This window comes from Vigna radiata, chromosome 1, assembly GCF_000741045.1.
Source record: "Vigna radiata var. radiata cultivar VC1973A chromosome 1, Vradiata_ver6, whole genome shotgun sequence".
Taxonomy (NCBI): domain Eukaryota; kingdom Viridiplantae; phylum Streptophyta; class Magnoliopsida; order Fabales; family Fabaceae; genus Vigna; species Vigna radiata.
The window spans coordinates 6459773-6472814 of NC_028351.1; the positions used below are offsets into that span (position 1 = coordinate 6459773).

General features: G+C 28.7%; 1 protein-coding gene across 1 annotated transcript; it reads left to right on the plus strand.

Moving 5' to 3' along the window:
- Window positions 1–6234: 6234 nt before the first annotated feature.
- Window positions 6235–9488, plus strand: LOC106760871. Its single transcript, XM_014644344.2, has 3 exons — window positions 6235–6921; window positions 7657–7728; window positions 9223–9488. Exons 1-3 carry the CDS (start codon window positions 6310–6312, stop codon window positions 9274–9276), a joined length of 738 nt encoding a protein of 245 aa, XP_014499830.1. The 5' UTR covers window positions 6235–6309; the 3' UTR covers window positions 9277–9488.
- The last annotated feature ends 3554 nt before the right edge of the window (window positions 9489–13042 follow it).

The following is a 13042-nucleotide window of genomic DNA, read 5'->3' on the forward strand; positions in this document are numbered from 1 at the left end:
TTTTTTTTAAATATCCTAATAACCATTTTTTTTGCGTTAATTAATTATTAGAATAAAGGTTACGCGAGATAATAAGATCAATTTGGGGCGTAAAAGTCGGAAATTATATATATATATATATATATATATATATATATATATATATATATATATATATTTCTTTATTCTTTTTCAACATATTGGAGCACATGAAATTAGTCCTTTCACATCATATAAATATGAATTATATATTTATTTTGTTTGTCCTTGAAAACCCATGATTTGGAAGACAAAAATGCTCATAAAGTGACAAGTGCCCACAATAAAATCTCTACCATTTTATCAGCTTTCCTTTCATCAGGAACAATTATTGGATCAAATTATTCCATAGGACCAATAATATATATCTTTTCTATTATTCATTAACCAACCCACTTTCTCAACTTCTTGCGCCTTCTACATCCAACACGATGGGTTTTAATATAATAAGATATGGAGAATATTCTACTTTTAGTGAGAAATAGTGTTAATTTTTAATAAGTTAAAATTACATTTTATTGGTGTTATGTCTTATTTATAAATTTATTAGTGGTATTGGAATCAATGGTTAAACGAAGTAGAAAAAGTATATGTAAAAATTCGTTATATTAAAAGTTTTTTTTTGACAAAATTTCTTATGATAAAAAAGATAGTATAAGAATGTTATACCATTAAGATGTCGTTGTTAAAATTGATTTTGTTAGAGAAAAATACTAATGTAAAAGAAATTTATTTTTGAGAAAAATATTATTTGAATATCTGAATTTAAGTCAGATAGTCAGAAAGTTGAATACTTATTAGAAAGAATATTTTATAAATTCATTATTTTAGAATTTTAAATTAGAAGTGGTGTTAATTTTTAAGATTTTGAATTAAAAGTAATGTTAATATCTTGTATAGGTTAAATTTATAATGATAATATTTTGTTTGGTGAATCTTTTCAATAAAGTCGTCAAATATTGTCTAAATAATTTTAGAAAAAAAAAATAGAGGTTAAATGTAAATTATATTTATAAAATGACAGCAATTTATGTATAGGAATATAAGAGAAAAAAATAAAGTAGTCAATATGTCAATATTATTTAAAATCCTAAGTCATGGAAATAATTTAAATGGTATATTTATACACTTTTAATTACACATAAATCAATCGGGGAGTTGAAACATATTAAATTAAAAAAATATTCAAATACTTAATTATAATTTGTATTAATTTTAACAGAATAAAAATAAACTTATACACTCGTATTATAGGTCCGTCAAATTATTTTCTCTTTTGTTTTAAAGGTTATTCTCAATATTCCTATTACTATTTTAATTTGACTAAAAAAGTGCCACGTGTGCAACCTGCCATATGAAAGCACGAACTTCCCACGTGCTCACCCTCTCTCTCATCCATTCTCATGTTCCCTCCATTTTATTCCTTAGGGTGGAATTGGGTCCCCAACACAATAATTATTACTTTATCCCTCAATTAATCCTCTATTTTTATTTTTATTTTTTACTTATATATCCATAATTCAATTTAATAACAATAAAAAAAGAGCTACTAATGCATATCATAATCAATTTTCAATTACACGAGAAGTTTTGAAACTCGATCTATTATATTATATTATTTTCCGTCAATATCAACAAAGTGAGATCAAACATCAACTAGCTCGAATCATGGAAATATATTCAAAGGAGATAAGGTTTTGGTGTAGAGATAAACATTTAAATAATAAATACAAAATGAATATCCTTCACACAAAAACACTAATTAATACAACATTTCATTAATAAATAATTTGTATTACACGAACATTATATTGTAATTCATGCAATTCATATTGCCCTATATTTCGTGAGGATTGGATTATAATTAAATATTCTCTTTAACGTTCCTTCACGTTTTGTTCCCTTATAAATAAATATTTTGCTCGTAGAAAACTTTTATAATTTAAATAAATTAATATAAAAAATAAGAAAACATTTCCATTTACTAATTATTTATTTACCAAAATAATGTTTGTTTATTTTTTCAAGAATTAACCTTAGGATTCCTTGTTATTTCAGTTTTTCTCTTATCTATAAAGATGGATAGATATTATAAAAATGCAAAACCATCATCATCATCACCATTATAATAAGTATATTAATAGGGTCTATCTTTGCCTTGGTGTGTTTTTATTGTATGCGAAGAAACCCACCATCATCATCATCATCTTCATCCATGGCATCTCAAGGTCAGGGCAACAAGCTTACTGTTACCACATCGCCAAAGAGTGACAGCGGCAGCGGCGTTTGCGGCAGCGGTGCGGCGGGATCACTGCCGAAAGGACAGTGTTTGTGCTCACCGACGACACACGAAGGATCTTTCCGGTGTCGTTTGCACCGTGGCCCCACAGCGTCACCAACCAATTGGATGAAACGCTCCAAATCCATGCCTGCTAATAAGCATGTGGTTTCTGACTCCACTTGTTGATCATGATCATGCTGGATTGCTCGTGATAACACAGATTAAACCTATATATATAGAGATTGTGAGTTATAATTATGTGTTCATGTGTAGTTTTTTAATATGATATATATGAATCCTTCAATTGCTTGCAGCTCTCTGTTGATTTCTTCAGTTTTGGGAGTGTTGTTGATTGAAACTTTCTTCTTACATGCAACCCTGGATTTGTCTGTGCTTAACTTAATTACCTATATAATGATAGATTAATCGTAGATGATTAGTTTAATTCATGGGTGGTGTGGATCATGAATCGTGGAGTTGCTAGCTCTAAACTATGGTTTTGTGGTAATCATTTTCTAGCTTTTGTTAAATAGTGAATTAGCAGATCATGAGATTCTGGTCATGGAACATGATGATCAAGTTGCAGAAATAGAGGGCAGTGTTTTTGGAGATTTGTGGATTGAAATTTTTTGTTTTTGAATTTTGAATATTTTCTTACAATGAGATTTTGTGTAGTTATTGGAGATTTAAAATTAGAAGAAATTGGTTGGTTGAGGCATTTTGATTAGTGATATGATTTTTCTGGACAAGAAATAAACGACTTAGATTGGTTTTGAATGGCTTCTGATTTTAAGAAGTTTGCATATGAAAACATAGAAAATGACGAGAATGATGTAGATGTTGAAGTCAAATAATTTGGATGGATAATGATATTTTAACAATTATTTTTTAATAACTTTTTAACAATAGGATATGTGTTACTATTTTATTGATCTGTTTGATTTTATTTTAAAAAAATATTTGAAACGAATTAATCACAAATTATCACGTATTGCCTTGTAAAAAAAAATTGTTAAAAAGAATTTTTCTAATTTGGAATACCAGAAAAACCACCCCACCCTCTCCAAACAAAACCATGCCTGATAAAGACACTCATCAACGTTTCCTTTTATTTCTCCTTTCTTATGAAAAAATAGGTAAAAATAATTTGGTGTTCAATTAGAATATATAAGTATTAATATAAATAAATTTCACAAATTAAATTAAGTTTAAAGTTTAATTCTTAATAACATATTAAATAATTAAATTCTATTATATTAAGATTTATGTACGAGAGTGTATTAGAAGTTTTTTCTCTATTAAAAATAAAATTAATTTAAAAATAATAAACATACAATATAATTAACCTTGATTCTATTTAAAAATGAACAACAACACTATGTTATCCTTCTACTTCACTTTAAGAACAAACCAGTGACTTACTTGTGGAGGCAGAGGAAATGTAAGTAACAACAATATCGAAATTAGGAAATAAAGAAAAAAAAAAAGGTTGTTTATATTAAGAAATAAATTTAATGCAGTTTTTTGTCTCGTTGTAATGATTCAATGTATTGTTTAAAAAAGAAAACATTAATGTCATCCTTATGTTAGACTACAGTTAACTTTGAATGAACCATCGAATTAATAAAAGTTAATCCATTATCTTTTTTATTGATTTTAAACTATGTTAATATTAATATGATGAAGAGGATTATATCGAGTCTTTTTTAAAAATATATAGAAATCATAATCAATAAAAATTAAATAAAGAAAAATATTAAATCATTATGCAGATATAAGATTAAAAAATAACATTAAGCCTAAGAAATAATATTTTCGAATTTGTTGTGTTAATTTTTTTAATTAGAAATAGTATTATACTCTTTTACATAAATTGTTCATGATTTATTGGTTTTCAATCTTTTTTATATGTCTACTTGAATACTAATATAATAATATAAAGCCAATGATTTTTCTTAATTCTCGTTTCACTAGAATATCTGAGTGGATACAAATTTATTGTCTATTTCTTTTATTTTTTAAATTTCACGGACTTTCTCAAATTTATTAACTTATCAACGATATTTATAGTACTGTAAAGATTGTAATTTATCCGACAAATTTTCTTATTTATTAGGAAGGATAATGATAAAAAATTTATCCGAACATTAATTATGTAATTGGTAAAAAATTACTCTACATTTAATAATAATAATCATAAACATAATTGTGGAGTAATTTTTGACCAATCACATATTAACACGTAATCAATGTTCAAATGTTGTCAAAAAAATGTTGTCTAATTATCACTATCCTATTAGAATCAAACACAAAATTTAAACTACGTAAATTTAAACTAAGTATGTATTTGTGGAGTTATATTAAGATAATAGACAATATTTTTTAACAATTTGAATATCATTTACATGTCATTGTGTGATTAGTTCATAATAATATTTATAATTATTATTAATTGTAGAAAATTTTGAATCAATCACATAATTACATATTCAAATGTTAAGTGTCATTATCTTTATATTAACGTTGTGTAAAATTATCATAATTTTATTTATTTATTTTTTTTTTAAATGGTGAGCTGAACAAAGTTGAATTGATGTCACTGTCACAAGCCTAGATATTCTAAACCACTTTGATTATTTGAATTCTTTAAGATATTTGGATGGATTAGTTCTTAATAAAAATATTGTCACTGTCATATACCTAAAAAAAATCAGCCATGTCCCCTTAAAAAAAAGGAAAACAGTCACTGTCACATGATTTCACATCAATTAAGGAACTTTAATTATTGTTTAATTGCCACTTAAACATATCCACATAACAAACTAAGCAAAAAGGGTTACAATGTAATACGGAAATAATTTTATTTTTAAAATGTGATTATATTAAATTGAAAACAAATATATTTAGACCTTGATGAAATGTTTTTGGAAATTTTACATTTTATCATTTCTGTTTTTTTATTATGATGAATACATATGCTTCGACTGATTAGATTTATATCAAAAACAATAATTAGTGAACGAGAAATTAATATTATTTTAAACTTTCCAAATAAAGCATAAAAATATTTTTTTTAACAATATTTTAATATCATTTACATATTATTTTAATAATTGATAAAAGATTATTTTACATTTAATAATAATAATTATAAACACTAACATAAATAATATTAAAATATTATTAAAATTATATTCCTATTCGATTTATTTATATGTTCGGAAGACAAACACTTTTTTGGTTGAGTTTAATAATTTGATGGTCCCTTTAGTTATTGTATGTATGTGTCGATAGTATCGAGAAAACAATAGTATATAAATAAATAGATAAATAGATCAAATGTAAAATTAAAGTAACAATATACAGTGACAAACAATCTAAATAGAAAAGTTACAATATATCAATATTTATTGTAGTAATTTGAATCACAATCCTTATTAATTTATTTTTTCAGAATAATTAAAAATAATATAAATTATAATATAAAAAAAAATTGGTTATATCCATCTTAGTGATTACTGTCTTAAAACGAAAATTAGTAGCTTTAATAGGGATAATACATTTTTCAACAAATCATTTTGATTAAGGAATACTAACCATCACTCCAAACCTAATTATTAAAAATTATTAAGTGTGATAGAAATAAGCATAGGTGATAATGATAAATAAATATATGATATTGATATATAGTAAAAGATTAATATAATAACAATAATATAAAAAAAAAAATTATCTTGACATTTCTTAAAAGATAAACTAATATAATATTTGGATGAAAGTTTTCGGAAAAAGAAAACAAATTGTAATATTTGTGGTTGTAATGTAATGTACGAATGACCAATTAAAAAATGCCAACACATAATCATATCATATAAAACAAGCATGTTTTAATTCTTGTGTTTAAAGTTAAGCAAAGATTATAATTCTTATAATCGCGTTGAGATCGTATAATTTGTTTTATGCGTTTATCTCCAAATACCACCATTGGATACTATCGTTGAAATTGAAAGATGACTGGGAAGGACGAGTTCGTCTCTTACTCGCCCCTTCCCTCAAACCCTAATCCCAATCCTTATGCTTATCATTACCCAAATCCTAGTTCTTACCCCCAAAACATCGTCGTTCTCCTACCCACCTACCGCCCTCGTTTTCACCGCCGTCGCCGCCGCTGCATCCTCTACTCCTTCGCACTCTTCCTCTTCATCCTCGTCGCCGGGGCAGCCTTCCTCCTCTTCCCATCCGATCCGGAGGTACGCCTCGTCAGGATCGGGCTCAACCACATTGGGATCCGAACCAACCCGAAGCCCATTCTCGACATCTCCTTCTCCCTCACGGTCAAAGTTCGCAACCGAGACTTCTTCTCCTTATCGTACGACACCCTCGCCGTCTCCGTTGGCTACCGTGGCCGCCAAATAGGCTTTGTCTCCGCCCCTGGAACCGGTGGACGCATCAGGGCGCGCGCCTCCTCCTACGTCGACGCCACGCTCACCGTCGACGGGTTTGAGGTTCTCTACGATGCGTTCTACCTTATCGAAGATATCGCTAAGGGTGTGATTCCGTTCGACACTGAGTCGCGAGTTGAAGGGAAGTTGGGACTTTTCTTCTTCACTGTTCCTTTGAAGGTACCTACTTCCAGTAATCTTTGAATTCAATTTCGGTTGTTTTTTTACTCGAAAACTGATTCACACTTTATCCGCTACTCGAACACTCTTTGATTTTGGGGAATCGTAAGTAAATTATGCAGAGACATGCATTTTTTTTTACAGTAATATAAGTTTGTATATTGACTTGTATATTAAATAAATTAAAAGTAATATTATTAATGATTATTTATGAATGGTTTGTAATGTATAAATTGAATTACAATATAGGTGTAGAAATTAAAAGTGGTTTTATATTATAGGTTAAATAGTAATTTAGAAAAACAAGTTGGACAAAACATAGTATGTGTGTCTGTGTCTAATGAGTTGGAAGCATTAAAAACATTTAAAGCATTCTTCGTCTAGCAGGAGTATGTTGTGGAGGATTTTAAGTTTTTTTGTGATAGACCAGATTAGTTACTTGGCATTATTTTTTTCATACTATTTAGAATTTCCCATGAGTGGATTACTTAGCTTTTGCATTTAATTTACTTGAAAGATGCTTTAGGGGATGAAGGTGAGTTTTTTTCTCCGAATGTAATCTTTTAATTCAATGGTGGTAAAATACTGTTACTACCACTATTGTTTGCTGTAACTATAAAGCTTAAAATCTCGTATTTGATTGGTGGAACTTGCTATCTGGATGTTGTCACGAGTAATGTCCATGATTTTGTCTATTTGATTCCATTATATCTAAATACTGTATGCTTAATCTAGGCGACGGTGTCATGCGAAGTTTATGTGAATATAAACCAGCAGAGAATTGTACGTCAAGACTGCTATCCTGAGGTGAGGATTTTCATTTCTCATATCTGTCTACCATTTACAATTTTGTCTCCATATTCATAGCCCAGGAATAATCTTTGTCATCTATAGATAGAAATTGTTCAGCTGATCCTGTCCATATTTTTTTACTGAATTGCATGCTTATTCTGATTTATACTCCAGCAAGTAATTTTTAGGTTCAAATGCTATGCACTTGTCTCTTTTATACCTTGTGCAACTCTTAGCAAGTATTTAAGTTCTGTTTGGCTTACTATCAAACGCTTTGTCTGCTCTTACTACCCTAGAGGGACGGGGTTACATTAGGCACCTTTATTTGTCAAGAGAATTAAAACCCAACTCAGTCAGTGTGGAGAAAAAGAGGCAATATTGGACAGTCCCTCGTCTGCATTATATTAGAAGCTGCATGAACTTGGTAGGCACTTTTTATGTAATAGAAATTTGAACTAGCCACGGGCTCTAGCTCGTTTGCTTGAACACAACTTAGAAAAGGGCGCGTGGAGTTGTGTGTGTAATTTTTCTTCGAATTGTTGCTTGGCTTTCTCCTGGAAGTTTCTGAAAATTCAAACAAGCGAAAGGTGTCAAATAAATGTGTTCACTTCATATATGTGCATAGCAGTTACATATATTAGCTTAAGACTTGAGAGCACGTTTCTTACATTACAGTCTTGCCGTGGAGATCTTCTTTAGCTTAGCTGTTGTTTGAGAAACTGCTCAGATTAAACTTAAATTATCATGTTTTTTTGCCATAGAGGGCTGCTTCAATCATATAGGCTGTTTTTGAAAGAGAAGTTCAAACCACCATACAACGGACGTAGAAATTACAGTGTTCTCCTATATGCAAAACTGTTATCATTGATCGCCTCGCCTCATTTTCACTTGGATTGGAACCTTGGATTCTCATTTTTTTTATAAATGGCTTGGTTGCGTTATAGGACCCTTTTTTATAAATTGCTTATGCTACCATATTTCTGCCTCTGTTTAGTTAGTCTTATTTCACTGGTTAATCTATTCGTTTTTAGCTGCATGCTTTTATTAGTGAAACATTATCATAAAACTACTCTTTTCCTGTTGCTCTATGCAATCCTCCTTAATATAATACTGGAAACTTAAAAGGATATCCGTTTTATGCCTTTTAGACTGAAATTGGTCTTTTTCATTTTTAGATAGAGTTTGAGTCGGTGTTTGTCAGCCAAGTAGCGTTTTTGTTAACCATTATCCATGTTTATTAAATCCTGGAGTACTCTACTGGGCGATTGAGTTTGTAATAGAATATTCCCTCGGTACCAATCATCTTTATTTACTGTACGCAGTTTCAAAAGTTTAAGGTTGAACTAAATTATAGTATGAGCTTCTGGTTTGGTACTTTCAATTTTTCAAGTTTTAGTTATGCGGGCCTTTTGTCTCATTACGTCTTGTTTCATATTCTTAAATTCTTGTAATTAAGCATATCTTAATTGAATATATAGAACTTGCTAATGCGTTATTCACTTGCTTCAGTCATTGGGTGATCCGCTGGATCAGAGCGCAGATATTGAAGCTGGTGATACATGATGGGGTATTATTAATCTTTAGCATCCTTTATCTATACTGCTCTGGTGGTGGTGTTGGTGTTCCTATTCATTACATTATTGTTAGCGTGCTGTATAATCTGTATATGGTTCCACACCCTTGTAAATAACGATTAACTAGAAACCACCTGCATTTTGTATTCAACCCTCCTATGAGTTAATAATTCAATGAAAATGTTACCTGGGAGTTTTTCAGTCTTGTAGTTCAGAAATAAAAATATATATTCCCTCATAATCTGATTTTTCTTCTCCTTTTAGGGCGATTTTATATTCACAGTGCACACCCGGATTTTTGTTGAGTTTTGTTTTGAAAGTTCTTGTATTCCACTGGTTGGTAAATACTTTTAGAAAAATGGAATGGTGGTTTAACCAAGTGATTTGCTTTCGTCGATTACTTATACTGTAAACATTATCTTTTTGTGCAATTTGAAATTCCGGAAGCTTTGAATAGAGTGTGTAATATATTATGTATAGCATACCTTAGTACGACAATTCGTAGTTTTTTCTTTAACTGAGCCGATATTCTGTAGTGCACATGGCCGATTTCATTTAAATATAGCAATTTTTACTGTGAGTTAAGACTTCATTCATAAGGCTCTGTTGATGCTGTTGAAATTCCTGGACATTTGTGTTCTTTTCTGTTCTGTGAAAAACCAAACTCCTACTGATTATGGGGCAATTGTGGGCAAAGAGGCCCCTCTTTGATCGTAGGCACGAGGTCCTACCACGATATCTTATTAAAGTAGCTAGATTGGTTTTTCAACTTGAATTTCTTGGTGGAATGTCGTCATCAGAGGTTAGTGGGGTGCCATCTAGCATCAAATTTCTAGTAGCAGTCTCTGTTCTGACCAATATTCTGTTCTCAACTGGTTCTTCTAGTAGATTTATAGGTGATGCCACACATGCCTCGTTTTAAAGGGAACCTAGAGCAGGGGTATAAATCCTTACTTTCTTCCATCGTACTTCAATGATTAGGTGCTTTTGATCTCTCTTTTATTCTCACCGGCCATGAAAGGCAGCATGTAATGCCTTCATGATATTGTATTATTTCACAATCAAAAAGATTAAATGCTTCTGCAATTCATTCTGCGATCTTGCTCCTAAATAATGCATAAACTGTAAGATAGAGTCAATCAAAGATATATCTGTGTATTTAAGATGCCTATTGTGTCAATTCCCCTTAATCAATATTTGTGTCTTAAAATTAAGAGTTAATGCAAAATTTCTTTTTCTTTATTTTTAGTTAAGATACTAATTTAATCCTTAGTTCACTTTTATCAATTCACTTTATACTATTTTCTTTTGTTTAAATAAAATTCTAATTTTCATCAATTTTGTTTAATATAGTTAAACAGTAAATTATGAACGTTCATTTTCATCAATTTTGTTTAATTTAACTATTTTTATTAATATAATTATTTTTTAAATTACTTTCGTTTAAAATTTTTCTTTTAATTTTAAAAAACTATAAGGGTCACGTGTTAAAGTTAATATCAAATTTGTATTCAATTTATTTTCTGTTTGTTATTTTTGTCATATTTTTTAAATTCAACTCTATCAGAAGCAATTTTGTCTTTTTTTGTATATAAATGTTAAATTTAATTTTTATATAAATGTCATATTGATTTTGGGTTGAAATATTTAATTAATTTTTAACTTAAAAATTACATAAAACATTAAATAGTTTATATGATTTTTCACTTTTTAAAATTTTAAATTCATAACGTTGGTTTTCACTTTTAAAATTTTCATTCTAATTTTAAACTCACTATAATCTTGAACTATAAATATTTCATAAAATGTAAATTTTAATAAATATATAAATTTTAATAAATATATAAATGTTATAAAAGTTAAATTTAATTTTAATTTAAAATAAACAAAATTATTCTATTTTAAAAAAAAATGAGATTTAATTAAAAATAAAATTGAATATAAAAAAATAACATTAACACGAGTCACTACTTATTATTGCTACGTAATACTGAAAGCGTTACATAACACAATTTTAACTTTATGTGAATATTTTTTATTTGAAAATTAAAAAATTACGTTATATACCCTATTAATTATTTAATCAATGTCAGGAAAAAAAAACAATTAAATAACATTAACAAAAATTAAAATCTTAATAAAAATATATTAAGATTGAACTGAGAAAACTAAAATAGAAACCAAGTTGATATTTTAATTTTTTCTATCCAAACACGTAAGCACAGAAAAAACAAAGAAAGCCACAATTTTCATCATCATTCACCAGAAATGCAAGCAGCTCCAGCATCTGATCTCAAATTCATTCATCGTTCATCATGAAAGAAGAAAGATGGATTATTTATATACATGCATGCTTATAAACTCTTATCATTAACTACATCCCAACTACTTATTAGCCGTACCACGCCATACATACTCCCCGTGATGCAACCGGCACCGGAATGACCCCGGATGCTGCGACGGCGAGCACGCGCATCGCTTCCCAGAACCACTCTCGCCGGAGCTGCCAGGATCATCATGAGGCTGCCCTGGCACCGCTGACAAAAGCCATCTTCTACGCAGCACGAAGGCTTCTCTGTTGAGAAAAGGAAGTCCAGGGTGACACATTGATTCTTCTTTCTGCTTTGAACCTTTTTCTTAGCCGTGGCTACAACAATTATATATATATTATGTGGCTCACTTTTGAAGTTTAGAGTTGAAAAAGAAAAGAATCTGAGAGGGTGAATATGACATGTTGGAAGAACAAAAGAAAGGGGAAGGGAATTGGCATCGTAAGAAGCACTGACAGGTTTTGAGGATGTTTTTGTAGTGTGTGTTGGGTTGCATCTACGAAACCATGTTGTCTCTTTTGGCATCTGTCTTTGCTGCTTCCACGTGGCTCTATTCAGTGCCTCTAACTCAATAACAGATCTTGCGTGGCATCCACGAGGTTGCCTCGTTCCACCCACCTTCAAAAATATTCATCACAAAATATCGTGAAATCGCGTTATTCGATACACTTCGATTTAGAAAGATAATGATATTTTTGATAATATTTTTATTAAAATTATTTTGATATCATTTATGTTATTATGTGATTTGTTCACGTTGATGTTTTTGTTATTATTATTAATTATAAAATAATTTTAAATTAATCATATAATTATAGATGATGTTGAAATGTTTTGAAAGTATAATTATCTGTTTAAAAAATATAAATTTTGTATGATTTATTACGCTTGAGTAAGTTAAACGATTATTTATACCTTTTTTTAAAAAATAATATATTTTCAATTTAAAATTTAAATAAAATTTAATCAAAATACCAAATGATATTAAATTTCATATAATTTAAAATAAAAAATATAATATAATATAAATTTTGGTAAAATTTAAATATAATTAAAAACACAAAATTATTTAATATCAGATTATTTTTTTAGTTACCCATTTATAATATAGGAAAATTTATAATTAGGATTTTTACTTTTTAAATATAATTTAAAATTTATAGGTGGATTGTGATCAGAATCAAAATTTTGTAATTTTTTTAAAGTCAACCTAAACTCAAATATACGATGAATTAGATTGATTCATGAGTTTTAACACGTTTTAACTACATTAATTTTAAATAAAGTATTTCTTTTATCATACAAAATATGTTAGTTTATAATAATTTTTTAATAACAAAAAAACATGAAAATTAATGTAAATATTTTACTCAAAATCATGTTGATGGGATTTCAATATGATTATGAAAATTTAACATTAAACCA